Below are 27,520 nucleotides of genomic sequence, written 5' to 3'. Positions count from 1 at the left end.
AACAGCAGCTGATGAAGGGTATTAAATGTTACATTTCAAACTCCTCAGAGGCATGTCAAGGGTCCTTTCTGAAGTTTAAGGTCTCCTAATTGAAAGGAAAGGGATATGAAATGCCTCCTCTGTTCTCCACCTGTGGGGACACACATTGGCCCAGGGCTCCACTTCACATTTTTGGTGAGACATTACTTCTCCAGACTCCAGGAAACTAGGCTTTCTTATCACAAGGTCTGAAATCTAGGGATTTGTGGAAAAAAGTGATTTACATATTTATTTCTATGACTTAATATGAAAGCATAATTCTAAGAAAATTTTCTCATTTTGTTTGCTACCTGGTTTCTGACGTGTAAGATAAAAAAAAAAAAACTAAAATGTATGACATTTACTTAATACACACTGATGTTTGTGCAGAAAGAAAATATGTATGTGCATCCATCTGAGTGTATGTTAAAAAACACAAAAATATACAAAACATTATGATTTTATTCTTGTAATTTTATTAATAATACATAAATGGTTAATGGACAGGCATCACCAACTTGACTGACCTAAATTAACTATCCCTGTGGAAAAAGTATTTTCTATATTATCCAACTTACCAATGATTGTTCATAAGCTGGTTAAAAATGTCATCTTGGACCCAAGTTTACACAATAAATAAATCTAACTTTTACAATCAGCCATTATATCTTTAAAAAAACAAACAAACAAACAATGTCACATTTCTTCAACTTTTTAAAACACTTGCCCCCAAGTTGCTTGCTGCGATTAGAAGCACAGGGCTGACAAAGAAATATGAGATAAAAATCTCTGTGAAACTGTCCATCATTAATGCTTTTCTGATGGGCAGGACTTATACTGATGTATCAAAAATACATTTTGAAGAATAATGGAAAAAATACCCTTGTTTATTTCTTCAATTTCTTACCCCTTAAATGTCCACATTAATAAATCTTACAGTCCATGTGAAACATCTCAACACGTGAGTTATGCAATGTTCACCATGGCAAAGGGCAGACCAAGAGCCAAGGGCCTGGCAAGCTGGGAAAGGCTACGCAGTCCTCTCTTTCTCTGCTTTATTGACCTGGACACAAGTACATATGCCTGGAAACAAAAGACAGAACCTTGCAGTATTTCCACAGTGATAACAATTAGCTTCCCCCGCAAATAAAAGTAGCCACGCCGTCTGAGTCCAGTCACACAGAAAAGGGCAGGCAGCTCCTGGAATGCCAGCAGCAGTCCCCGGCTCTGTCTCCGTCGTGGCAGAGGTGGTCATCTCCACTGTCGTGCTGCCCGGGGGTCGGCAGTGGACACTCTCACACGGAAGGCAGTCTGGTGGCTTCCATCTCTGCAGCACGGTTTGTTCCAGTACTTACAATGCATTTCAGTGAGCCACCTGCTCCACTGCACATCCCCATCAGATGACATCCAGGGCATCAGTAGATCATCACCCTGACTGAAAAGTTTAAGCACATTTTTTTCCCAGAGGGAATGTCTTAAAAATGATCCAGGAAAAATCCTTAACACTAAAGCAGGTTTGAGAAATTCTAAACACAACCAAATTAAAGAGAACCTCGATTCTGCTTTAGAATGTGGGTCACCTGTCTTTGCAAGACAAGGTAAAGCACACGTGTAACAATTAGACTAGCTCAATCCTACCCGGGGAAAACTGACACAACGTATCCACAGTCATTCAGCAAAATTAAAAGAAGACAGGTCAAAACTCCACACATGACAAAGTACACATAAAAAATTAAGAACAAGAACACAAGAGAGCGTCACCCATAATTCTCAGATCCCTATTTAAATAATCATGTGGGAGACAGTGTAAATAGGATTTGGAGGATTAAAAGTCATGTATAGTTCATCTTTAATTTTCCTACTAAATCTAAATAAACTAACAAGAGACAGGTAAAATGGATCAAAGAAGCCCACTCTTATCCTGTTGTTTCTAAAAGACAAGCTATTACCTGTATGTGAGCAAAAGGCTTGGCCTGGCACAAACTCCGGACAGTCGATCAGCCGAGAGAAGTCAGTCTGTGGCACGCTTCTGGGAGGGGGGCCCGGGATTGGCCATTTTTCTGGTTCTATCTTTTTCCTCATTTTCTCATCCACAACTTCTACTTCTGTGCTGTCCTTCAGGGCCTAGCAATAAGAATTTTGAGCTAAAGAACTTATACTTGAAATTTTTTTCATCGAAAGTCTTATATATTTCTTTTTGAGAGAGAGAGAGAGAGAGAGAGAATTCCGTAATATATATATATTTTTTAGTTTTTTTCGGTGGACACATCTTTATTTTTATGTGGTGCTGAGGATGGAACCCAGTGCCCCGCGTGTGCCAGGCAAGGGCATTACCACTTGAACCACCTCTCCAGCCCAAAAAATCTTGTATTTTTAATAATCCCCAAAATTACAAAATCTGAAGTTAACAGATGATAGATATTGCAGTTCATGGTTCTAAAAATATCCATGAAACTGTGCAGATGTGGTGCTCATCACACACACTTCCCAGCAACCTGGGAAGCTAAGATAGGAAGATGAAGTTTGAAATTTTAAAAGGGCTGAGTATATAGCTCTATGGTGCTGAGATTAATCCACAGTACCAAAAACAAATAAATAAAACTTATGAATTAACTATTAAGAACAAAATAAGGGGCTGGGATTGTGGCTCAGCAGTAGAGAGCTTGCCTAGAATGTGCAAGTTCCTGCGTTCGATCCTCAGCACCACATAAAATAAATAAATAAAATAAAGATATTGTGTCCAACTAAAAAAAAAAAAAAAAAAAAAAAGAACTCAAAATAAGCTGGGCGTGGTGATGCACACCTGTAATCCCAGCAGCTCAGGAGGCTGAGGCAGGAGGATCGTGAGTTCAAAGTCAGCCTCAGCAAAAGTGAGGTGCTAAGCAACTCAGTGAGACCCTGTCTCTTAAAAGAACAAAACAAGTTGGGTGTGGTGGAGCACACCTGTAACTCCAGCAGCTCAGGAGGGGGATGGAAGAGGATCACAGGCTGGAGGCCAGTCTGCAATTTATCAAAACCTCAATTTAAATAAAAAGGCTGGCCATGTAGCTCAGTGGTAGAGGGCCTCTGCTTCAGTTCTCAGTACCACAAACAAAACAAAGAAAAAAACCTTGCTATTCGTAGAACTCTATTAAGAAAATAAAGAAAGAAGCCCAAGACTAGGAAAAAAATACTTGTAAAATATACATATTAAAAAAAACTTGTATCCAGAATAAAGAACTCTTACAATTACTTTTAAAAACATTTTGATAAAAATGATTTTGAACACACTGATTTGAACAAACACTTCAACATGTAAGGTTTACCGATGACCATATAAGATGATCAACAACATCAGTCAGTAGGGAAACACAAATTAGCTGTAATGAGAAACTACAATATGTTTATTATTTTAAAAATGATCCCTGGCACAGTGGTGCATGACTATAACTGAGACTGAGGCAAGAGGATGGCAAATTCAACCTCAGCAACTTAGCAAAACCCTGTCTCAAGAAATGGAAAGGGCTGAGGATGTAGCTCAGGGTAAAGTGCTCCTTGATTCAATCCCCAGGACCAAAAATAACACTTGACAATATCAAGGGCTGATGAAGCTGCGGAATAAGGAGTTTCAATACCTAATGGTGGAAATGCAGAATAATAAAGCCACTTCAGAATACAGACTGTCAGCGCCACTTCAGGACAAGCACGCTTACTGCACATTCCAGCAGTCACAACAGCCACCCAACAGACACAGAAACACTCACACAGAGATCTTCAGACTTCACTCACAAGCTCCCACACTGAAGACTGCCCTCAAAGTCCAGCAAGGATGTGGACAAATGGTGGAACACCCCACTGTGGAGCACCAGTCAGCAAAACCAAAGAGCACACTAGTGACACGCAGCAACCAGGATGAGTCAAGGAATCACAAACTGTCCGTAATATGCTACCTCTATGTGCTAACTCTAGAAAACCAAAACTACAGGAACAAAGGGAGGTCAATGGTTGCCCGGGTTGTGAAGGGACAGGATTGGCTACATTGGTCAATTTCAATGCCACATTTCTAAAAAAACAGGAAAAAACAAAAATGTTGAAAGCATTTCTAGAAACAAGACACATAAGAGGAAAGCATTCTGGCCAAACTTCAAATGCTGTTTTAAATTAGCCTGTCTATAGCATAGGAAAAATTCTCAGTATTTTATTAAATGGGAATACATAGTACTTTACATCATCCTGAAGATTAAAAGGACCACAGTTAAAGGTTCAGGTTTGAAAGACTGGGTCTGAAACAGGTGGCAACAGCATTAGCAAGTCTTTGAGGGGCTCCCGGTGTCAGACATTTATTTAGGTTTTGTAAAATGAAAGAAAGTAATGAAATGCTGTCCAGAGCTTTAGCCAACTACAAACTCTTGAGCTTATTTCATTTATTTATTTAGAGACAGAGGTCTCACTCTGTTGCTCAGGATGGTCTCCACCTCCAGGGCTCAAGGGATCTTCAGAGCAGCTGGAACAACAGACGGGAAAGACCACACCTGGCTCACCATTTTTTTTTTTAAACTAAACTTTAATACTTTATTTTCAGAGCAAGTGCAGGTTCATAGGAATACTGAATGAAAAGTACTGATCATTTTGAATTAATAATTACCTCTAAAATGAGATTAAGGTTTGTGGTGAGAGCCTGAACGCGGTGAAATCCAGCAATCAGGGAAATAGGCAGGAAACCTTGCTCATCCATCTTTCTCCGAAGAAAGAAGTCACGTTCCAAGTTTTCTATACTGAAGTAATATTCACTGAAAAGAGAAACAAACATATATTTCATCCATTTATTCAACAGGACAAAAAATATCCATCATCATTATCAACTGCCATCAGGATATTTTAATTTGATTAATACCATATTACAACTAAGATATAACATAGATGGTCTAATACAATAGGGCAGATATAAAAAGATAATCACAAACTTTAAATACTGATTATTTTCCATAAAACCAGCACTAACTTCTATTCAGATCAGCTTTACCTAAGCACAAAGAACGAAAAGCTCATTTTACTTTAAAATAGTTTAATAATTAGCCAGGTGTAGTGGCACATTGTAATCCCAGCTACGTGGGTGGTTAAGGCAGGAAGATCCCAAGTCCAAGGTCAGCCGGTCTGCCGGTCAGCCTGGGCAACATGGCAAGACCCTGTCTCAAAACAACATAAAGAAAAAAATGGCTGGGTGTCTCTCAGTAGTGAGGTGCGCACCTCACGTGTACAAGGCCAGGGGTTCAATTCCCAGTTGGGGGGGGGGGGAAATCAATAACTGAGTATTAATGAGTAAATTCTGTGAAAATTTCACTACAAAGCAACCTCTATTTCACTAAAACACTAACAAAGCTAAACATATGTCAACATACTGTATCCCAGCTTTTCCTTAATCACTAAGAATCATACTCATTTTTTATTTTTTTAATTGTAGTTGTAAGGTGGACACAATACCTTTATTTATCTATCTATCTATTTATTTATTTTATGTGGTGCTGAGGATGGAACCCAGTGCCTCACATGTGCTAGGCAAAAGCTCTACCACTGAGCCACAATCCCAGCCGCAAAAATCGTATTATTGGATTGGAAGTGTCCTTTGTTGAATTCACAATCAAATGTATAGAAGTTTTGTTTTCTATATTGACAAAATATTGACATCATGTAGTACTTTTGAACCCTAGTAATCATTCAGCGCATAGAAAAAATTTACTGGACACACAAGCACATGTGTACACATATTAATTATTACATATGTGAATAAAGATCCAAATTCTCCTCCATCCCCTTCTTTTTCCTGCATGTGTTTCTAGAGACTGAACTCAGAGCCTCCCACGTGCCAAGTGGGCTCTCTACAACTGAGCCTCCTCCGGCCAGTCCTCCTCCTCCTTTCCAGACACAGTGTAAGACATTGAGAGTGAAGAGGGAGCAGGCGCGGTGGCACAGCCTGCAATCCCATCTACCTTGGAGGTGAAGAAGACGATGCCAAGTCAAACCAGCCTAGGCAATTAAGCAAAACCCCAACTCAAAATAAAGTCTGGGGATGCAGTGCAGTGGGACAGTACTGGCCTAGCACGCCAGAGGCCCTGGGTTTGATACCCAGCATGGTCAAAGGGAAAAGAAAGCAAAGAATATAACTAACCACAATTATCAATGACACCATCAAGTATGTGGAGAAAAAAATGCAGAAAAGGCTTAGATACCTTTTCTTCTTCACAAAACTATAGGCCCACTTAAACTTGCCCCAAAGAGAAATGTAAAGATGAACTTCCAATATGATCAATAATTACAAATCTGACACACAAAGTTAACCTTCAGAATACATTTAATAATAATAGCTTTTGAGAAATACATGTTTAAATAGCCTCCATATAGAAAAATGAGAATTAAGATTCTGGCACAGCACAGTAGCATAAGCCTATAATTCCAGTTACTTGAGAGTCTTAGGGAGAAGGATCAAAAGTTCACAAAGCCCACCTCAGCAACCTAATAGGACCCTCAGTAACTCAGCAAGACCCTGTCTCAAAACAAAGAGGACTGGGGATATACCTCAGTGGTATAATAATGGCTCAGGTTCAATCCCAAGTACAAAAAAATGTGTGGGGGGCGGGGGAGAGGGGGAGGGAGAGAGAGAGAGAGAATATATACATATATATAAATAAGGTTCTAAATAAAGCAAGACAATAACCATGTCACCAGTGATAATCTGTCCTACTACAGGCTTACAGTTTATTAATCCTACACTGTTTCCAAATCATGGGAAATCTTCAAAGGAGGGTGGCAAATTACAAGGAAGCACACCAGTTTATATTTTGGGGAGTAAAACTCAGTGACTAAATAACTTTGAACTATGTAGGCCAAATTCTAACTTTGAAAGAAACCCTATCAAAGTGCAAAACTCTCACAGACATTAGTGAAATACAACTAACACCTCAGTAACACTAGCAAATTGCCAGGCATGGTGGCTCACCTGTAATCCCAGCAGCTTGGGAGACTGAGACAGGAGGATCTTGACTTCAAAGCCAGCCTCAACAACCACAAGGCACTAAGCAACTCGGTAAGACCCTGTCTCTAAATAAAATACAAAACAGGGCTGGGGATGTGGCTCAGTGGAGTGCCCCTGAGTTCAGTCGCAGGTACAAAAAAAAAATAGTAACACTAGCCAGTCATTTATTCTTAAAGACTGAAGAAATGAACATTCTCATTGTTGTTATGCCTCAAAAGCCCTATTTGCTCACAGTGTCTGGGTAGGCATGTAATACATGTGGTGAAATTCTAAAATTGTGGACATTAAAACAGACATTTGACAGTCACTGGTTACAACTGTTTTTAGACTCAAACTTCCCCAAGTCAGTAACAAGCTTCCCTTCAAATATAATACTTTTGAAGACTACAATATCTAAATACATTCTTAAATCAGTTATCTACAGTATTTTAAAACATTTTAGTAGACTGCAGACATACTAACCTCTAAATCTGAATGCTGCACAAGATTTTTCCCAAGAAACAATGAAAATATTAATATCCAAACATTCGGACAGCAAAATAAATATAATTTTCACTTAAAATGATATAAAAAAGCTGCTAGAGACTGAATAGTTAAGACTTTTTCTTCCAAGTATACTAAATATCAGGCAGGCACAGTGGCACTTGCCTATAATTCCAGCTACTAAGGGAGGCTGAGAAAGAAGAACTTCCAAGCTAAAGGACAGCAACTTAGCAATACACCGTCTCAATATAAAATGAAGAGCCGAGAAAATAGCACTTCAGTTGCAGAGCACTTGTCTCATGAGTCAGCTCCTGGGTCCAATCCCAGTCCAGTAAAATACATTTAATATCATTCTCCTACAAGTGTGAGGTAGACTTTTATACATGACATCTCAAACAAAACAAAACACCACATCTAACCCCCATCAGCCTCTGCACATACTATATTAGACACCTCAATGACACGAAGTCACAGGATGAGTCCTCAAAGCTGGACCTACAAATCAAAGAATGCTTGCTAACAGGACAAGCCACCCTAAACCTGGTGCTTCACTAATATGCACCCAAAGCCCTGGTGCTGAAACCACCAACAAAAAAGGGGGTCAGGACTAACGCCACGTCAGACGTTTCGCTGGGTGTCCTATCTGAGAAGCTCTGCATTCTACAATGCATGACAAACTGCCAACGCTGAAGTGGCTCTGCTCCTCCCTCATGTGTATGAGCACACTGGAGGCCGAGGGTCCTGACACAGAGCTGCAAGTCCAGTGTCAGGTCTCACAAGGGACCTGGCAGCAAGAGTTACAAAAAGAACAGGAATAATGGTACAAAGTTGATAGCCACAGGCCAGGCACTTTCTGCCCAGTGTTTGGCCCTTTTCTTCAGTGTTTGCGTCAACTGTAACAAAAGAAGCAAGAACAAAATAAACATGTTGCTCCACATTGTAAGCCAACCCAATCCTGGGAGGGGCCAGCAAATGCTGACATCATCACTTTCTAGTAATAAAGCAGGGTTCATTTTCTTTCTTAAATAAAAATAGGTGTTTTTTAAAAGCTTGTGCCCTTTCAAAAATAGCCGCTCTTCCTTCACCTTGTCAGGATAAAAAAAACATTTAAGTTGGTTAATGCAAATCACATGGGAAGGTTTTCTCCTTGCCACTACATAAACACACTGTATAAATATGCAGAATACCCTATACAATGGTAATATGCAGAGGGTTTTTTTCTTAACAAGAGAACCAATATTCTTCTGACTTCAAATTCAGCACTCAGGAAGCAACTACTGTGAGCAAGACATGACCTTGCAGAATAGAAGCAACAGTCCCCTTTAGTAAGTGTCACAAAGAAAGAACTCCAAAGGTTAAAAAAAAAAAAACCTCAGAATTTAGAAGTCAACTGCTAAGGATATCAAAAGATATCAACTGCTAAGAAATCAAAAGATATCTGCCACTATTTTTGTCACTTGTAAATTTTAATGAGAAAATATTTGCAAATAATAATCCAAATTTCATCCAAGTTTCACCTGTTTCATTTCAAATAATATATAGAAGAAAGCTTTACATTTATATATATAGTCATATTATGCAATGACAAATTTTAACTAATATCCTTTAAGCAGAGAAATGTCTAATCAGAATGCAGGCAATACATGAACATGATCGAAATGTGACTTTTTAAAAAACACTTAATCTATTTTACTAATATTTCCTAGAAAAATATAATAAGTTAACATTCTTCAACTTTTACTAATAAATAGGTTAGAAAATGTGTAACATTCATTATCAATAATATTAAAGTTTGTTATTGCAACAGACTTTACTATCTGCCTAAATCACACATCAACTTACATTTGACGCTTAATATACTCTTTAAGCAATGCTTCTTCCACAGGATACACCTGTACACCCGTACCGTCATCATAGTAATACATCATACTGGTGTTAATTTCTGTTTGAAATGGCTGATCCGTCCTTTCACCATGTTCTCGGTAACCATACGAATAATCAAAGTTTACTTGATGGAAAGAAAGAAAAAGAAATGTAATCATAAATTTTAAAATAAAAAAAGGAAAGAATTCGTTAATAAAAATCCAGCTGGGTGTGATGGTTCATGCCTACAATCCCACTGGTTCTGAAGGCTGAGGCAGGAAGATTGCAAGTTCAAAGCCAGCATCAGCAACTCAGTGAAGACCTACGCAACTTAAGGAGATCATCTTAAAATATAAAATGGGAAGTGGCTTAGTGGTTAAGCACCCCTGGGTTCAACCTCTGATACAAAAAAAAAAAAAGCAAAATGACATATTGAGCCAATAACAAACTAAAACCTTGATGGGAACAGTGGCACATGTCTATAATCCCCAGCCACTCAAGAGGCTGAGGCAGGAGGGTCACAAGTTCTGAGCAACTTAGGGAGACCCTGTCTCAAAATAAAAAATAAAATAGACTGGGGATGTGGCTGGCTCTGAGGTAAACTGCCCCCGAGTTTAATCCATTTTTATTATCAGACCAAAAAAGTAACATAAAAGGATAATTTGAAAAACAGAAGGCTTGAAGGGCTGGGGATGTGGCTCAAGCGGTAGCGCGCTCGCCTGGCATGCGTGCGGCCCGGGTTCGATCCTCAGCACCACATACAAAGATAAAAGATGTTGTGTCCACCGAAAACTAAAAAAATAAATATTGAAAAATTCTCTCTCCCCCCCTCTTAAAAAAAAAAACAAAACAGAAGGCTTGCTTTTTTATTTTACCCCAAGCTCATCAAATTTAACAAAACAAAAATCATGACATACCTCGAGGGTTTCCTCTGCCTCGTCCTCTTCCCCGTCCACGTCCTCTTCCTCGACCTCTGAAGGAACCTCGGATATTACCCCCCTCACTCCTCACGCTGGACACTTCATCCTGATCATCTCTTTTTTCTCTGTCTCGCCTCCAACCTTTAAAAATAAAATTTTTAACATTTCAATTTGCTGTAAAAAACACGTTTATATTTATGAAAATACAGTAATCACTTTCACCCACTGGGTAACTAGATGACAGTAGCCAGGCAGTCTTCAGAAAGATACACATTTAAAGAGATTCAATAAGAATCTGTCAAAAAATCTCTCTGGTTCCACCTGTAATTCCAGAAACTTGGAAGGTTCAGGAAGGAGTATTGCAAATTTGAAGCTGATCTCTGAAAATGAGCAAGAACTTGTCTCAAAATTTTAGAAAGAGCTGGAGATATAGCTCAGTGGTAAAGTGCCCCTGGGTGTGGGTTCAATACTCAAAACAAAAAAATTACGTCTCTGGTGCCAGACACCAGTGATCACAGTGGCTTGGGAGGCTGAGGCAAGAGGCTTACAAGTTCAAGGCTAGCCTTAGCAACTGCTGTCTCAAAAACAAAAAGGGCAGGGGTAAAGAGCCCCGGGGTTCAATACCCAGTACCAAAACAACAGCAAGATACAACAAATGTCCAGAAACAGTAAAACACATTTTATAAGAATAGTGAAACGCCCTTAAGCAGAGGGAAAGAAAACAGATGAATTATAGCAACACAACTAATAAGCATGAACACATCAGGAAATTAAGAGTAAAAAAATTACTGCCAAAGAACATGTCAGGATAGTCATACTGCACAGCGATTTCTTCTCCCCTCCCCCCGCCATGTTTAATTCCTTTACACGCCCGCACCCCCACCAATTGAAAGGCAATTTCAAAAGTTTTAACATTCCATCTCATTTTTTTCTGAGATGGGAGAGTGTTGAATAAAACTGCAAAGCCCACATAGGGAGGTTTTTTTGTTTGTTTGATTTTGGTTTTTTGGTATTGGGTACTGAACCCAGGGACACTTTACCACTGAGCTATCAGGGTCTAAGTAGCCCAGGATGAACTTGAACTTGTAATCCTGCCTTGACCTCCCAAGTCACTGGGATTACATGTTATGTCCCTGCTAACATGTCTCTTAAACAGAATGCTAAGTTTCCAGTGTTCATTGTATAAGAATACAATATATAACTCTTTGTAACTTTATACATACATTTTCTTACATAATCAATATTTAACAATAAAATCTTAATTTTATTAAAAGAGTCCTTTAATATCAGAATAGCAAAATCTTAAATGAGATTTTAAACATTTTTTAAAGTAATATTTTGTGAACAAATGAGAAATAAAATCTAACTACTGACTAGATTTTATATGGAACTAAGAAAGTAGTGTTCCTTTTCTTACAAGGTGTTTTCTCTTTGATGTCACTGAGGAAATATGGTATCTTGCACATGATTTAGCAGATGAAGGAATTAAGCACAGCAAAACCCAGCAAAATTACTAGAACGAGACTGGCTTGCAAGTATTCATTGTGTAATCCTTTCTGTGTCCACCCCCCCACACACCAGTAATGGTGATTGAACCAGGGGTGCTCTATCACTGAGCTTCATTCCTTTTTATTTTAAGAGAGGGTCTTGCTAACTTTCAAGTCTGGCTTAAACTTTTGATCCTCTTGCTTCAGCCTCCCAAGTCTCTAGGTTTGCGCACATGTGCCATTGAGCCTGGCTCCTTTCAATTGTTTTTTGCTTGTTTGTTTAAAGTTCTTCTAATATAATTCTTTCTTTTTCCTTTTTTTTTTTTTTTACACCGCTGGGAATTGAACCCAAGATTCCGTGCATGCTAGTCAAGTGCTTTACCAAGAAGCTACATCCCCAGTTTTATTACTGTGTTTGAGAAAGGTCTAAATTTACCAGGCTGGCTGCTAACTTCTGAGCCTCCTGCCTCAGCCTCCCCAGTCACTGGGATTATGCACATGGAGTGGCTGCAGAATGATCTTTAATGAAATAAAACCATGAAGTGCAAAGCCTGAGGGCCACCTTTTTTTCCCTTCTTTTTTTGGGGGGAGGGGTATGGGGATTGAACTCAGGGGCACTCACCTGAGCCACATCCCAAGCCCTATTTTGTATTTTATTTAGAGAGAGGGTTTCACTGAGTTGCTTAGCACCTCTCTTTTTGCTGAGGCTGGCTTTGAACTTGCAATCCTTCAGCCTCAGCCTCCTGAGCCACTGGGATTATAGGCATGTGCCACAGCGCCCATTCTTTTCTTTCTTCTTCTTCTTTTTAATAAGTATTTATTTGTTTTTAGTTATAGGTGGACTCGATACCTTTATTTAATTATTTTTTTAATGTGGTGCTGAAGATCGAACCCAGTGCCTCAGGCATGCTAGGCAAGCACTCTGCCTCTAAGCTAAACCCCAGCCCCCCAGCGGCCCACTTTCTAACAAATGAATAAGGCTAACGACATCCCAATCAACTCAGTCTTCATGGGACCAACAGTAAAGGACCCAGACATTTTATTCCTGATGTGATGCTTTAGAAAAAACTATCAAGTATTTCTATGAATAAAGGAATCAATCAATCCCTAGCTCTTATTACCTGGTGTATACTTAAAAGAATCAAAGAACATCATGCTAAAAAAATATATATATATATACCAAGACAAAGCAATCAACCCAAAGCAAAATATAGATAATTATACATACAATATAGCAGGAAAATATTCTAAGCCAGGCAGAGTGGTGCTCTGTAATTTCAGCCACTCAGATAGCTGAGGCAGGAGGTCCACAAGTTTAAGGCCAGCCTCAGCAACTCAGACCTTGTTCACAAAATTTACAGATGTAGCTCGGTGGTAGAGCACTTGCCATATCATGTACGAGGCCCTGGGTTCCATTCCAAATAACCATAAAAAACAATAACAAGCACTCCATGTGCTAAATGTCTAAAGGTTTAGTCTCAGTCACACCACTTGGAGGTCCTCAGGTCACTGAGGAGATGTCCCTGGAAGGGACTATGGAAGCCCAGCCTTCCTGTTTCCTGGCTGTAGGCATGACCACTCATTCTGACTTGTGCTCCCCACTGACGTGCAGCCCTCCCCAGAGACTCCAACCAATGGGGCCACCAATCTTGGACTTGAACCTCCACAACTAGCCAAAATTAACCTCCTTACTTCAGAAGTAGCCTGAGCCACGTATTTCACTATGGTGACGAAAGCCAGCTAATTTACTATAGGATTGAGTAATATACTCACTGGGATTTAAGTAACCAAATATGTCCATACATATTTCACAAATGGACCTATTTCACAATGTTCATAGCATCACTGTTCATGGTAAATGAAAAGTGCAGCAACTTGGGAGGCTGAGGCAGGAGGATCTAAAGTTCGAGGTCGGCTTCAACCACTTAGCAAGACTCTTACTCAAAATAAAAATAAAAAGAAAAACTGGGGATATAGTTCAGTAGTAAAACACACTGAGTTCAATTCCCAGTACTGGAGTTGGCGGGGGGAGTAAAAACAAGTCAATTATCTGTCAACAAATGAATACTATCTGGCAATAAAGAATAAATGGAAGGGCTGGGGTTGTGGCAGCGGTAGAGTACTCGCTTAGCAGGCATGAGGCACTGGTTCGATCCTCAGTACCACATAAAAATGAAATAAAGATATTGTGTCCACCACCTACAACTAACAATAAATGGATACGGGCGCAGTGGTGCCCACTTATAAGCCCAGCAGCTTGGGAAGCTGAGACAGGAGGACAGCAAGTTTGAGACCAGCCTCAGCAACTTAGTGAGACACTGTCTCAAAAAGAATATTAAGAAGGGCTAGTGGTATGGGGCTCAGTAGTTAGTAAGGAACTAGGGTCAAATACCCAGTCCCAAAAAACAAACTGTAAGAAACACTGGGAAAATCTACCTGTAAAAAGTCCACTGTATAAGTATTAAGTTCCATTGTTGTTAACTGTGCTGTGGTTATCCTGTGCTTATGAAATACACTGGGGATGCTGGGGTTAGAGGGCCACACTGTGAGCAATCTACTCTCAAAGGGACTGTGCTATAGACAGTTGAGCACCAACACCAAGCTCTCCAAAGTCCTCTTATCTAGACTGTGACTTACTTCGTGTGTCATTTCTCCTGTTATTATGGGATGACTTATTTGCTTCAGGTTGACACCGAGAGCTGTTCCGGGATCCAGGTCTCTCTTGACTCTCTGGTCTTACATCGTCCAAGTGCAGTGGTACCCACTTGTGTTTATTAGCTTGAAGAAAACAAAATAAAATCATATAACAATAACGCATAATTTTCACTAAACGTTTGCAAATCTGAAAGTACTGTGAATTTTATCTAAGCAAATGATTTAATTTGCCTTTAAAGGGATTATTTGTAGAGTACAAAACAACCTTCTTCCTTCTGACTTAGATCCTTGATAAACTTATTTTTGAAATATTTCTAAAACTTAAGTTAAAAGCCAGTGATAGGGGCTGGGGTTGTAGCTCAGTGGTAGAGTGCTTGCCTAGCACGTGCAAGACCCTGGGTTCTATCCTCTGCACCACATAAAAATAAATAAAATAAAGGTATTGTGCCCAACTACAACTAAAAAGTAAAATATTTTTAAAAAGCCCATGATAATGGGTACTTTTTGTTTAATTCTGATGAATAAGCTACTCAAAATTATACATACATATACTACTCCTATCCAATACTGAAGTCCTAGGCTTGAAAATGCAGTTTATCTAATAAAAACACAATACACACTACCAAGCCAGGCTCCTGGTTCAAAACACTTAGTTGCAGATCTTTGTCTAAAATGCTTATTTATCCTGGATTACTACTAAAGAATGAGGAATGAGGTTTCTCAAAATGTAACCATATATATATATATATATATATATATATATATATATATATATATATATTTTTTTTTTTTTTTTTAAACAGCTCCTTTGTATCTTCCCAACTGAAGGAGAGAGAGATAAGCAAATTCAGTTTCCCTTATGACAGAGTGGCTAAGCTGTCATGTTCTATGACAGGAAAACTCTCAGGATTACTTTTTCATGCATTCCATGCTTACGGTTCAAAATGTTCAGTATTTTGTCCAATCTATAAATTTTCGACCAAAAGAAAGCAAAGAAAAAAACTACCTAAGTAATTAAGCAAAAGTAACTTAAGAATATTATTAAACAATTACTATACTGATCTCCTAAAATCCTGCAAACCAATGGATCAGATTAAGAGCATGGAATATGCTGAAATACTGTTTCTGTGCTAATTGTTAACAAAAAGGTATTGCTTTGTTGTGTTTATTGCTGGCTTATCATGATCCCTGCCCTGTGCAGGCCTTCTCCAGGCACCTGCCTTCCCACTGTGGACCTCTGGACTGCCCTGATGCTGAATGCTCTTACCTGTCCACACCCTACCTGATAGAGAACAAGGACTTTGGGTGACTTCGTCCAACTTTTCCCCCTTTCAGCAGGAAGCAGTCTGGAGATGTCATTGCCCATTTCCCATAGAACTGGAGTGTAGAAACTGACAGAGGGGAAATGGAACCAAGGCCCACTTCATGCTTTGAATATAGCCCTGGCTGCTCTGCCCCTGCAACTTATTTTTAAAATGGACACGTTTCTTTCTCTTCCTCTCTCCCTGCTCCTCCCTAATCCCTCCCCATCCCTAATCTCAGAGGGGAAACAGGATTACCTTTTCTTCCTCATCCTAGGCAGATTTACCTGTTCCTGAGTACACCCACCATAAGAATGAAGTAATCCAGACTTTGGTGGCACCAGATCTCAGAAATGACTGTCCCAAATTCACAAGTGAATTACAACTCCAACAGAGAACACTTGGAATGTAGCCTTTGAGTCATCTCTTTAAAAGCCCCCTGGGGCTGGGGCAGTAGCTCAGTGGCAGAGCACTTGCCTCACACTGTGTGAAGCACTAGGTTCAATCCTCATAAAAATAAATCCACATAAAAATAAATAAAAATTTTTTAAAACATATATATAAAGCCCCCTGTTCCTGCTGATAGGCAGAATCACAGCCTTTGGGATAGGAGTCCCTTCTGTTTCTCCTTTGCTAGCAAAGCAATAAACTTTCCTTTTCCTTTTTCTCAAAAAAGATAACAGAATATGAAAATATTTAAAAAAAGGAAAGAAAGAAAAGAAAACTCTTATTCTATGACATTTCCAGGCAAAACAAGCCCTTCTTTGAAAGTCAAAAATGTGTGACACACTCCTATAATCCCAGCAGCTCAGGATGCTGAGACAGGAGGATCTTGAATTCAAAGCCAGCCTCAGCAACCTTGGGGCGCTAAGGAACTCAGTGAGACCCTGTCTCTAAATAAATTCAAAATAGGGCTGGGATGTGGCTCAGTGGTCAAGTGCCCCGAGTTCAACCCTTGGTACCCCCTCCCCGCAAAAAAACAAAACAAACACACTACTGTGTATCCAGGAATCAGAAAAAAGAAGTAATAAAGTGGGTTAAGAAACTGGAAAGAAATTGGGGTCAGATTTTCTAACAACCACTTGATGATCAGATTCTACCTATTTATTTTTTTTTAGCAATCAACATTTTCTCATTGTATCAAGGGAACTAATGTTTATCTTTCTTTCCTTGCATTACTGAGAATTAAACTCAGGGTGCTTTACCACCGAGCTACATCCCTAACCCTTCTTCTTCTTTTTTTTAAAAATATTTATTTAGTTGTAGATGAACACACAGTATCTTTATTTATTTTATGTGGTGTTGAGGATTGAACCCAGTGCCTCACACATGCGAGGCAAGCACTTTACCACTGAGCTACAGCCTCAGCCCCCCTTTTTGTTTTTGACACAGTCTTGCTAAACTACCCAGGCTGGCCTCAAATTTATGATTCTCCTTCCTCAGCCTCCCAAATTACAGTCATGTGCCACCACACCCAGCCCTAAAAATTTAATGTTCATTTAAAAGACAAAACTGTTCAAGTGCACAGTATAGATTGTTCCTTGCAGTTGTTTGCCCCCGTCCTGTGCTAATATTGCCTCTGTAAAAGTAAATGTTTCAGTGATTTCCCATGCACTGAAAATGAAACCCTAATTCCAAGTCCCTAAGACCCTGTACACTGTGGACCTTGCCTGTCTCCCAGCCCATCTCCTGCTACTCTCCCTATGCCCAGAACACCAAAAGAATATGCTTTTATAAATCAGATAAATCATCCCTAAATTGTGACTAGTTCAGAAGAGAAAATGGAAAGGAATATAAAGACAGTAATTTTTTTTCCTTCAAGGTATAAGTTTTTTAATTTTATTTTTCAGTTGTAATTGGACACAATACCTTTATTTTATTTCCTTTTTTTTTTTTAATGTGGTGCCGAGATCGAACCCAGGGTATCCCAAGTGCTAGGCGAGCGCTCTACCCCTGAGCCAAAGCCCCAGCCCCTCAAGGTGTAACTTATACAGGGATATGTACCAAGGGAAAAAACTGGCTAAAGTTGTTCTCATTTTTCTCTTAAAATAATGAAGCATTTCATTTCCTCAGAACTCCCTAAAAAACAGGAAGCAGTTCCAATACAAATTTAAACAACAATATTTAAAACTTTAAGAATATATCTGAAGTGGAACTTCATTCCATTTTCTTGCACAAAACACAAAAAATGCAAAACAGGAAAGCCTAATAGTCCTGAAATGTTACAAAAGTAAATCAGTCAGTTTATCCTAAACAATTACACAACCCCTCTAATAGAGATCAGAGGCTGAACACAACCCTCATTACCCCCACTTCCTCCCAGAATTGGAAGTCAGATGAGGTGGACAAAGACTGACCTCTCTTCCGCTGACTGCTTGACTGGGCCTCGTCCTCACTCACATTTTCAATAGGACCGTCTAATTTTGTTTCCCGGTTTTCTTTGCTCTCACTGTTACTCCTCTTTTCAACCTTCTCTTCTTTTTCTTTTCTAATTTGTGGCTTCTTATTTCCTTGGCTGATGACACTCTGAGACTGCAAAAAGGTTTTCTGAGTGGAACAATTTTCATTAACATTTTCACTATTGTTTCAAAAAACATGTGGTAGTACACCTAGACATTACAAACACTTATCAAAATTTTAAAAACAGACTTCTCAAAAGGCAATGTTAATTTTTAAAACAAACAAAAGGAAACAAAAAAGATGTTAATTTGGAGAACGGTCTAGCTGCAGACTAGGAAAAAATACCTGCTAAAATTTGAGGAAGGACTTATGTGTAAAACATAATGTACTCTCCAAATTCAGTACTAAGAAAGCCATTTTTAAAAACAAACGACAAAAAATGATCAGATACTTCAAAAAGATATAGATGGCAAATATATATGAAAATATACTTACTCAACATTTTTCAGAGAAACACAAAAATACAATGCAATACACTTATATAATGGCAACATTTTTTTTTCTAGTACTAAGGATTGAACCCCAACAGTGCTATAACCACTGAAGTATATCCCCAGTCCTTTTTGGAAAATTTTTAATTTTGAAATAGGGTCTTGCTAAGTTGCTGACACCAGCCTTGAATTTGCTATCTTCCTGCCTAAGCCTCCCAAGTTGCTAGGATTAGAGACATGTGCCACTGCACCTTGCATGGCTAATTTTTAAAAACTGACCATATTAAAAGTTACCAAGGATGTGAAGTAACTGAAATTCTCATAAACTGTTGGTAGAAACTGTTGGTAGAAGTATAAGGTTTGGCAGTTCCTTAAAAAGCTCAACAAATAGCTACCATATGATACAGCCATTCTACTGTTACATTCACCCAAGAAAAAGGAAAGCATATATCCATGAAGTTTTGTACAGAAATGCTTACGTAGTGGTTTGATTTGTAATGACCCAACCTGAAACAGCCCAAAGTGAACCAACAATGGTGCCACAGCCATACAGGAGCACGCACCACTAACAAAGGATGGACACAGGAATGGAACTCAGTGATCATGCTGAGGGGAAACCAGGAAAAAAAGCCTACTGTGCGAGTTCACACACACAGAAAGACAAATTTACTCAGTGACAGCGCATCAGCAACTGCTGGGACAGCAGGGATGAAGGGGACAGGAAGAATTACAAAAAAGTGTGAGGAAAGCTTTGCGGACAGCCCAGTATATCATCTTTACTGTGGTGAGGGGTTCACAGATGTGACACAGGTCGAAACCTAACCCATTATACGCTTTTTGTGTGTGCAGTTTACTCTATGTCATTTATAATTCAATTAAGCTATTTAAATCAAGCTATCCACAGTTACACACCAGTAATACTGCACACCAAATTACAAATGCCAAAGGGTATATAATGTCAAACGAAAACACACAACCAGATACAAGGCATCTCTTGAAAAGCTCCTTGATCCGATACTTCAGAGCCATCTTTCAGAGATCCTTTTAGAGTTAAATTAAAAATTCATTCATTATATACTTGGGGGGTGTTGGGGATAGCAGGGATTGAACACAGGGACACTCTACCACTGAGTAACAAACATCGTGATCCCTTTTTTATTTTGAGAGAGGGTCTCAATAAGTTGGTAAGGCTTGCCTCAAACGTGTGATACTCCTGCTTCAACTCTCAGGGTTGCTGGGATCACAGGTGTACCATTTCACAAGGCCACTTCATACTTCTTAGTATGATTTATGCACATATATACATGCATGTGGGTATATACTTAAAACACTGTATATAAAACACATATCTAGCACAAAATTTGAAACATAAAATACTCTTCAGTTTGACACTAAAAATTAATTTCAGCTGGGCACAGTGGCACACACCTGTAATCCCAGCTACAAAGGAGAATGAGGAAGGAGGATCCCAAGTTTTCAATAACAGACCTTATCTCAAAATAAAAAGTGTTCGGGATATAGCTCAGTGGAAGAGAACTTGCCTAGCCGACATGAAGTCCTGATTTCAATTTCCAGTATTAAAAAAATAATTTTTAGTATGTGTTTATTATTACAGAAAAAAAACAAGTAAAGCTTACCAAGGGTAAACTTAAGCCACCAAGTGCAGCATCCAAGGATGACTGCAAATTAAATGAACAAAAAAGCCTTCTCACTGATCATCAAGTCTTTACATCTGTCTCTCACAGCAGTGATTCTTTGGATTCTGAGTAAAACAAATTCTGCATGTTGAAAATATGTTAATTTTATTTATTTAGTTTTAAAAGCCTTAAAATAATACTTACTCCAGTGCTCACTAACTCTCCTGGTGTTGGCCAGTTTGCCATATCGCTGAAATCACTGGCCTAAAAAGTAACAAATATGTGTTATACCTGCAAATTCATTTAGGATATTTAAATAGGAAAAAAAATTGCAAAAAGTGACAGCAATTTCAAAAATTGCCCATATTTTATTATTTGCAGATATCTTCCCAGTGAATTAGAGTTTCTAAAAACAGAACACTTTGAAACAAAAATGATTTGGTCTTAGATCAAACTTTGAGCACTACTTTATGACATTAATTAAATTGAAATACATGTGATAACATAAGCATATGGTGATTTGTATCAAAGATACAATTCTTTAGAATACTATCTTTAAACTAACATTTGAAACAATTAGAAAAAAAATTTAATTAAGAATTCCTAACAACAATGTTCACAGTCAATGTGGTTAAGAACTATCCCTATGAAGACATACCTTATTGGGTTTCCTTGTCTTGAGTTTTCCTGCTTTTATAATTTTGGGGGAACTGAGCTCTAAAGAAAATACAAAGAGTTGTTTTTATAACTATTTAACAAAATAACTACTATACCAATTTCAGTAAGCTGGTGTAGCCACAACTCCCAACAAAATTCATAGTTCTAAAACTTAATTTCCTAGTAGGAAATCACTACCTTTAGTACACAGATGCAAGCTGATCTTACATGTCAAGAAGCAGGAAGTAGTACCACTTACTTATAATGAACTGACAGACCAATTCTTTGGTTAACAGCACACAGAAAACTGGAAACATGACACTTTTAATACAGTAAATTTCAACTCAACTCCTGATAGACTATCATTGGGCTGGGGAGGTGGCGCACTCCTGAAATCCAAGACGAAGAAGAGACTGACACAGGAGGATTGCCAAGTTCATGGCCAGCCTCCCCAACTTAACAAAGCCCCATATCAAATAAAGAACGACTGGGAATGTGCAGGTCAGTGGTGAGGACTCTGGGTTCAATCCCCAGGACCAAACAAACAAAAAGGCAGCTTCACACTGTCTTTCAGTTTGGCTCATCGCCTAGCAAGATGACCAGAGAGGGCACAATCATCTAGCTAAATATGATACAAGTAAATGTTAGAAACAAAAATGAGCATGGGACCTGCATCTACCAGTAACACATTATTCCAACAAAACAACATCCCATAAGTCACAGCAATGGCCAATTTAGAGAATAAAGAAATCTTTGAGTTAACAATATATAAACAGTCAGGCATGGAGGCTGAGGATAGCTAGTTCAAAGACAGCCTCAGCAACTCAGCGAGGCCCTAAGCAACTCAGCAAGACCCTCTCTCTAAATAAAATACAAAAAAGGGTTGGGGATATGGCTCAGTGGTCAAGTGCCCCTGAGTTCAATCCCCAGTACCAAAAAAAAAAAAAAAAGTCTTCCCATACTCAGACTTTAATCTCACATTCATATTCAAACAGATGAAACCCAAACAAACTTAAGCTACTAGTGACTCCAAATATATGTAAATCTACATAATATGTGGTCTACATATCTTTATTTTTCAAACACTGTTGGTGAGACATTATAAAACTGCAAAACATTTTTCAACAATGGGAATTAAATCCAGGGGCACTCTACCACTAAGCCCTCCCAACCCTTTTTATTTTTTAATTTTCGAGCGGATTTTGCTAAATTGCTGAGGCTGGCCTCAAACTTGTGATCCTCCTGCATCAACCTCCAGAGTTGCTGAGATTACAGGGGTACACCCATACCACGCTAGGCTCCAGTACAACTTCTTTGAGCAATATGCCAATACCTTCAAAATATTATTTCTAAACCACAGAAATCTACAAGAAGATAATTCTAAATAGATAAAGGAAGCCAAAAATGGTGGCACATGCCTTTAATCTTAGAGGTTAGGGAGGCTAAGGAAGCAGAATTACAAGTTGGAGGCCGGCCTCAGCAACTTGCTGAGACCCTGTCTAAAAATGAAAAGTAAAAAGAGGTGGGGATGTGTTTCAATAGTTGAACACCCCTGGGTTCTATTCCCAGGACCCACCCCCCAAACAAGATAAAGACAACTATTTTTAAGAGCCTGGATACTCAAGACAAAAACTTCAACAGAATGCATAATTTACTCACCTTTATTCTCATGATCATAATTCTTAGCAGTTTTAATAAGAAGTTGCATCAAGGACTGGGAATGTAGTTCAGTAGCAGAGCACTTCCCTAGCATGCACAAGACAAGGCCCTCAGTTCAGTCCCCAGTAAGGCAAAAAAAAAAAGGGGGGCGCGGATGGGGCGGCAGTGGTGGTAAATGCATGCCTGCCCAAACACAAGAATTCTAATTCCAGATGACTTCAGAGGCTGAAGCAGAAGGATCCAAAGTTCAAGGCCAGCCAGGGCAATGAGGGAAATCCTGTCTCAAAAAATAGCTCAAAGGTAAAGTGCATACCTAGCATGCACTGTGAGTTCTTCCACAAGAAAAAAGACTGATATTTTATATTCTAAAGACATATATGGAGAACACTATCTGGTAATTGAATAGAAAGTTCTAAAAAGCTCTTCAGTAAAAAATATGAACTTTTTTGGTAAGGGGACATCAAAAGTTGTTTTCTTAAATTTTTTTTGTAGTTATACATGGGCACAATATCTTTATTTTGATTATTTATTTTTATGTGGTACTGAGGATCGAACCCAGGGTCTCACATGTGAGAGGCAAGTGCTCTACCGCTGAGTCACAACCCCAGCCCCCAAAGTTTTGGTTTTAATAAGGAAAAAAAAAATATATATATATATATATATATATATATATATATATTGTTTGAATAACTCAATTAAAAGTACTTCACTAAGGTAATAACAATAAAGTTATTAGAGGTTCCAAGAAACAGATATCAGGAGAAAAGAGGATTGATGGAAGTACAAAAAGGTTCAGAAAATAAGGCTGAAAAAGATGGACAAAACACCAATGCTTTTTATGTTTTTGTGAAATTGTAGTAGTAGGCTAAATTTTAATATGTAAAATGCAACCATAGCAACAGGCAAGTGATTAATAAATCCCATATTGTGATTTATTTACTTATTATTATTATTTGCAGTACCAGGGATTGAAAACAGGTCCTGGTGCATACTAGGCAAGAGCTCTGCCACTGAGCTAAACCCAGGTCTTTTTATATTTTGAGATGGGGCCTCTCTAAGTTGCCCAGGCTGACCTCAAACTTCAATTATCCTGCCTCAGCCTCCTATGTAGCAGGGATTACAGACACAGCACCACCTTGCTGGGCCATATGTGATCTTAATAAAGGGTTTTAATAAAACTACTTTAACAGAGTTTGGGGTAAGGTTTTTACAGTCTGGTGACCTGGGGTGGGCCAGGCTTGGGCTGAAGACTGCTTTATCTGTCTGGATTGCTATAAACAGTCACGCTCCACCAGAACCATCCTAAAAGTGGAACAAAGTGTCTTCAAGGGCTGAGCATCAAGGATCTGCCTTACATCAGAATACTCTAAAGTTCAGAGAAGTCATGATTCATGTCCTGAGATACTTCCCCTGTCAAAAGTTTGTGGATGGAATTCCTTTACCTCATCAACAGAGTGACACTATCTCCAGGTTTGCCCAGATAGACCCAGTTTAAGTCTGTTGTTACACCTAATTAATATCCTTCCCTTTCTCTTTCAAGAGTAAAGGGTTTCCGCAGAATAATTATATAGGCATCTATGAACATATCACTAACTGAACTCTCCTGAGCTTTCACCTCTGAAAGCTAAACCGTCTCAGGCCCTATTTCATTATCCTTTTCTTTTTTTGAGATGGGGTTTCCCTTTGTTGCCCAGGCTAGTCTCAAACTCCTGGGATCAAGTGATGCTCCCACCTCAGCCTACTGAATAACTGGGATTACAGGCACACAGCATCCTGCGTGGATATTTTCCTTATTCTTCAAATTGCAAATCTGCTTAGGAAAACAGAAACTCAAGGAAGCCAGGTTGTAAAGATGGCACTCCGGTACCAAGAACTGGAGGAGCTGTCTCCATCCACTTCAGGACCCAGAAATAGTAATACTAGAACCCAAATCTCTCAGAGCAGTGCACTCCTATACCACCAGTCTCTTCTCTAATTAACCTATGTCTTTCAACTTAAAAGAAGTTGTGGGAGAACAGTGCAGAGCTGGGAATAGAGAACAGTTACTACGGTGCTCCAGGCCTCAAGAAAGGTGTTCCTGAGGACGCAAATGGGAGAAGAGTTGCCCGTGGAGACCTCAGCAAAACGGAAATCCAGTATCACTTTTTTGGGGGGGATGGTATTATGAATGGAACCCATAGGTGCCCTATCACTATGCTATGCATCCCCAGTTCTTTGCTTTTTGAGACAAGGTCTTGCTAAGTTACCCAGGCTGGCCTGGACTTACAGTCCTCCTGCCTCAGCCTTTCCAGTAGCTGGGATTATAGGTGTGTGCCACCAAGCTCAGCATGCATGACTTTATTCTTAGTCTCCAAAGAAGATTGGAGAATGAAGGTAAGATAAGGATAATTAATCTCTTAAATTGATTTTAGATTCAACAAGGAGTTTGTATTTTGGTAGTTCACTGAATACTTTTTAAAAAGTCTAGAAGTAGTCAGCCAATAAAATGACCCACTAAAGGTTTCTTTGCCAATTTTTTTTTTAGTTGTAGGTGGACACAGTACCTTTTTTATTTATTTATGCATATGTGGTGCTGAGGATCGAACCCAATGCCTCACGTGTGCTAGGAGGGTGCTCTGTTGCTCAGCCACAATCCCAGTCCCTCATTGCCAAATTTTATGGAGACTTTGCTTAAGAGTGTTCTCTTCAGTTAAGAGTAAATAGATCTTTGCAGCTAAGAGGTAATTATGCCAATACTAAATATAAAGAAAAAATTTTCCCCAAGTGCCCTAAATTTTATCAAGAATTAATAGAGTACTTCCATGCAAAAGCTGAAGAACTCAACTGACTCAACCTTTCTCTTTTTGAAGAGTTTCTCAGAAGAAACAACCCAGTGGCACACACCTATAATCCCCAGCAATGAGGGAGGGTGAGGGTAGAGGATCCCAAGTTTAAAGCCAGTCTCAGCAGCTTACTGAGGCTCTAAGCAACTCCCAAGATCCTATCTTAAAAAATAAAATAAAAAGCACCGGGGGCTGGGATTGTAGCTCAGTGGTAAGAGTGCTTGCTTGCCCAGCACTTGTGAGGCACTGGGTTCAATCCTCAGCATCACAGAAAAATAAAAATATATTGTGCCTATCTACAACTAAAATTAAACAACACAACAACAAAAAACCAAGCACTGGGGATGAAGCTCATCAGTGGCAAACTCCTGCTTTCGATATCCAGTACCCAAAATAAAACAAAACATAACCTGGGTTTACAACATTTATAGCACATCCATTATCTCATTTGACCTTCATAAACCTGTAAATGTGCTCAAGTATTTCATATTCCATTACTAGCCTTTAAGAAACACAACCTGAAAGTAAAATTCCCAAGTAAAAATTTCAAATAATTTACTACAACTTAATTTACAAAGCAAATTTAGAAGATACCGCTATTTGTCTTCATTTAGCTTAGCATTTTTTTTAAAATGGTGTTTTGCTTTGCTTTGCTTTTTTGGGGCAGTGGTGTGTGCTACCATTTTTTTTTTAAACAAAAATCTGCAGTTCCCACAACTAAAGCACCAAGAGCTATGAGGCACTAGTTAGCATTCAAATGCAAACGCATAAACCCCCTCTTAAGCAAAGAAGAGCTAACTCAACCTTGGAAGAGGACGGTTCATCCAACCACAGTCCACTCTTAGTGTCAACTACCCATCTCAACTACACCCCAACACTATCCAGGCACCTTAATATCAACTACAGTTGGCGTCTCGTTTTTCACGACTGTTCAGCAGTGTTTCGAAAACCTGGAGGTTTTCAGCTGTCAATTACTTCACAAGGACAGACCGCCGTCGTGCGCTCCCCGCGGCAAGCCAATCCCCTAGCTCCGACAGGCTCCAACCCTCCGTGACAAGTCCAGGAAACTTTCCCGGGGGACGCCCGGCAGTGCCGGTTCCGAGTCGCGAGCACGTGGGGCGCAGCGGCCGGGCAGCGCTGCCCAGCTGCCCGCAGCCAGCCGGTGCAGGAGAACTGAGGTCCCACCTCTTCCTGCCGCGGCCGTCCCNCAGCGCGGCGGCGCAGGGCGGCACCCGTAACCTTGAGCCCGAGGGGCCGCTGGGTGCGGTCGTCCGCAGGTAACGGGAGGGACCCCGGGCCGCGCCCCGCCCGCGAGCGCGCTGGAGGGGAAGAGCCGACCCTCCGCAGCTCTTCAAGTGTCGATTACCTGTCGCTTGGGACGGCGGCGCTGGATTGCAAATAAACTGCTTGCCCAGTATAGTTTTTTCGTGGAATGGATAATGTTAAAGTAGCACAAATACATTTTGATTAATCAGGTAAAATCTTTGTACTTGGCATTCGGTTTTAAGATGATGTTGGTTCTGGGTGCCTATACCTAGTTAATAATGTTTATTATGTTCAGGTGGGAGGTCACCCAGAGCGGGTTCATTCCCGTGGAAGTTTTTCTTCCCCATCATGTTCAGCCACAAGAATGGGGTCGTGATTAGAATAAATTATACTCCATGTATGTATAGTATGTCAAACTTCACTCTACTGTCATGTATATCTAAAAAGAACAAATAAAGACTGAATCAGTTGAACTGGGCATGGTGTTGCCCATCTGTAATCCCAGTCACCTAGGGGACTGAGGCAGGAGGATTGCAAGTGTGAGGACAGCCTTAGCAATTTAGACCCTTTCTAAAAAATTTTTATAAAGGTTGGGGACTAAGCTTAGTGGCAAAGCACCCCTATGGAATGGCTCTTTGAAGTTTCATTTATTGGAGCTACTGTGGTGGTTTTCTTTGTTATTGGAGACAAAGTCTTACTCAGTTACCCCCTCTAGCCTCAAAATTTTGATCTTCCTGCCTCAGCTTCTCCCTAGCTGGGATTATAGGTGTGACCACACCCAGATTTGCTTGTGAAAAGTCTTGTCAGGACTTCTCCAGTACAGCTGAAGGGTGGATGGAGGAAAGCAAGAGG

General features: G+C 39.5%; 1 protein-coding gene across 7 annotated transcripts in view; it reads right to left on the bottom strand.

The window, feature by feature from the left end:
- Window positions 1–26,649, bottom strand: part of Larp1b (La ribonucleoprotein 1B) — a 91,803-nt gene extending 65,154 nt beyond the window's left edge. The window contains exons 1-9 of one of the 7 annotated variants that reach the window (XM_048812046.1): window positions 26,588–26,649; window positions 20,923–20,979; window positions 20,469–20,528; window positions 18,094–18,283; window positions 14,418–14,558; window positions 10,291–10,434; window positions 9,353–9,518; window positions 4,643–4,787; window positions 1,968–2,142 (exon numbers count right to left, since the gene is read on the bottom strand). In XM_048812046.1, coding sequence (XP_048668003.1) covers window positions 1,968–2,142; window positions 4,643–4,787; window positions 9,353–9,518; window positions 10,291–10,434; window positions 14,418–14,558; window positions 18,094–18,283; window positions 20,469–20,510 — 1,003 coding nt within the window. In that variant the 5' untranslated portion in view covers window positions 20,511–20,528; window positions 20,923–20,979; window positions 26,588–26,649. Of the gene's footprint in view, window positions 1–471; window positions 1,454–1,967; window positions 2,143–4,642; window positions 4,788–4,999; window positions 5,023–9,352; window positions 9,519–10,290; window positions 10,435–14,417; window positions 14,559–15,717; window positions 15,814–18,093; window positions 18,284–20,468; window positions 20,529–20,922; window positions 20,982–26,291; window positions 26,529–26,587 lie in introns of those variants that run through there. The other 6 variants (XM_048812049.1, XM_048812048.1, XM_015479033.2 and 3 more) reach the window with 6 other exon arrangements.
- Window positions 26,650–27,520: the final 871 nt, after the last annotated feature.

The sequence above is a fragment of the Marmota marmota genome, unplaced genomic scaffold (assembly GCF_001458135.2).
Source record: "Marmota marmota marmota unplaced genomic scaffold, marMar, whole genome shotgun sequence".
In the NCBI taxonomy this organism is placed as follows: domain Eukaryota; kingdom Metazoa; phylum Chordata; class Mammalia; order Rodentia; family Sciuridae; genus Marmota; species Marmota marmota.
This window is presented reverse-complemented; position numbering and strand designations above follow the sequence as displayed.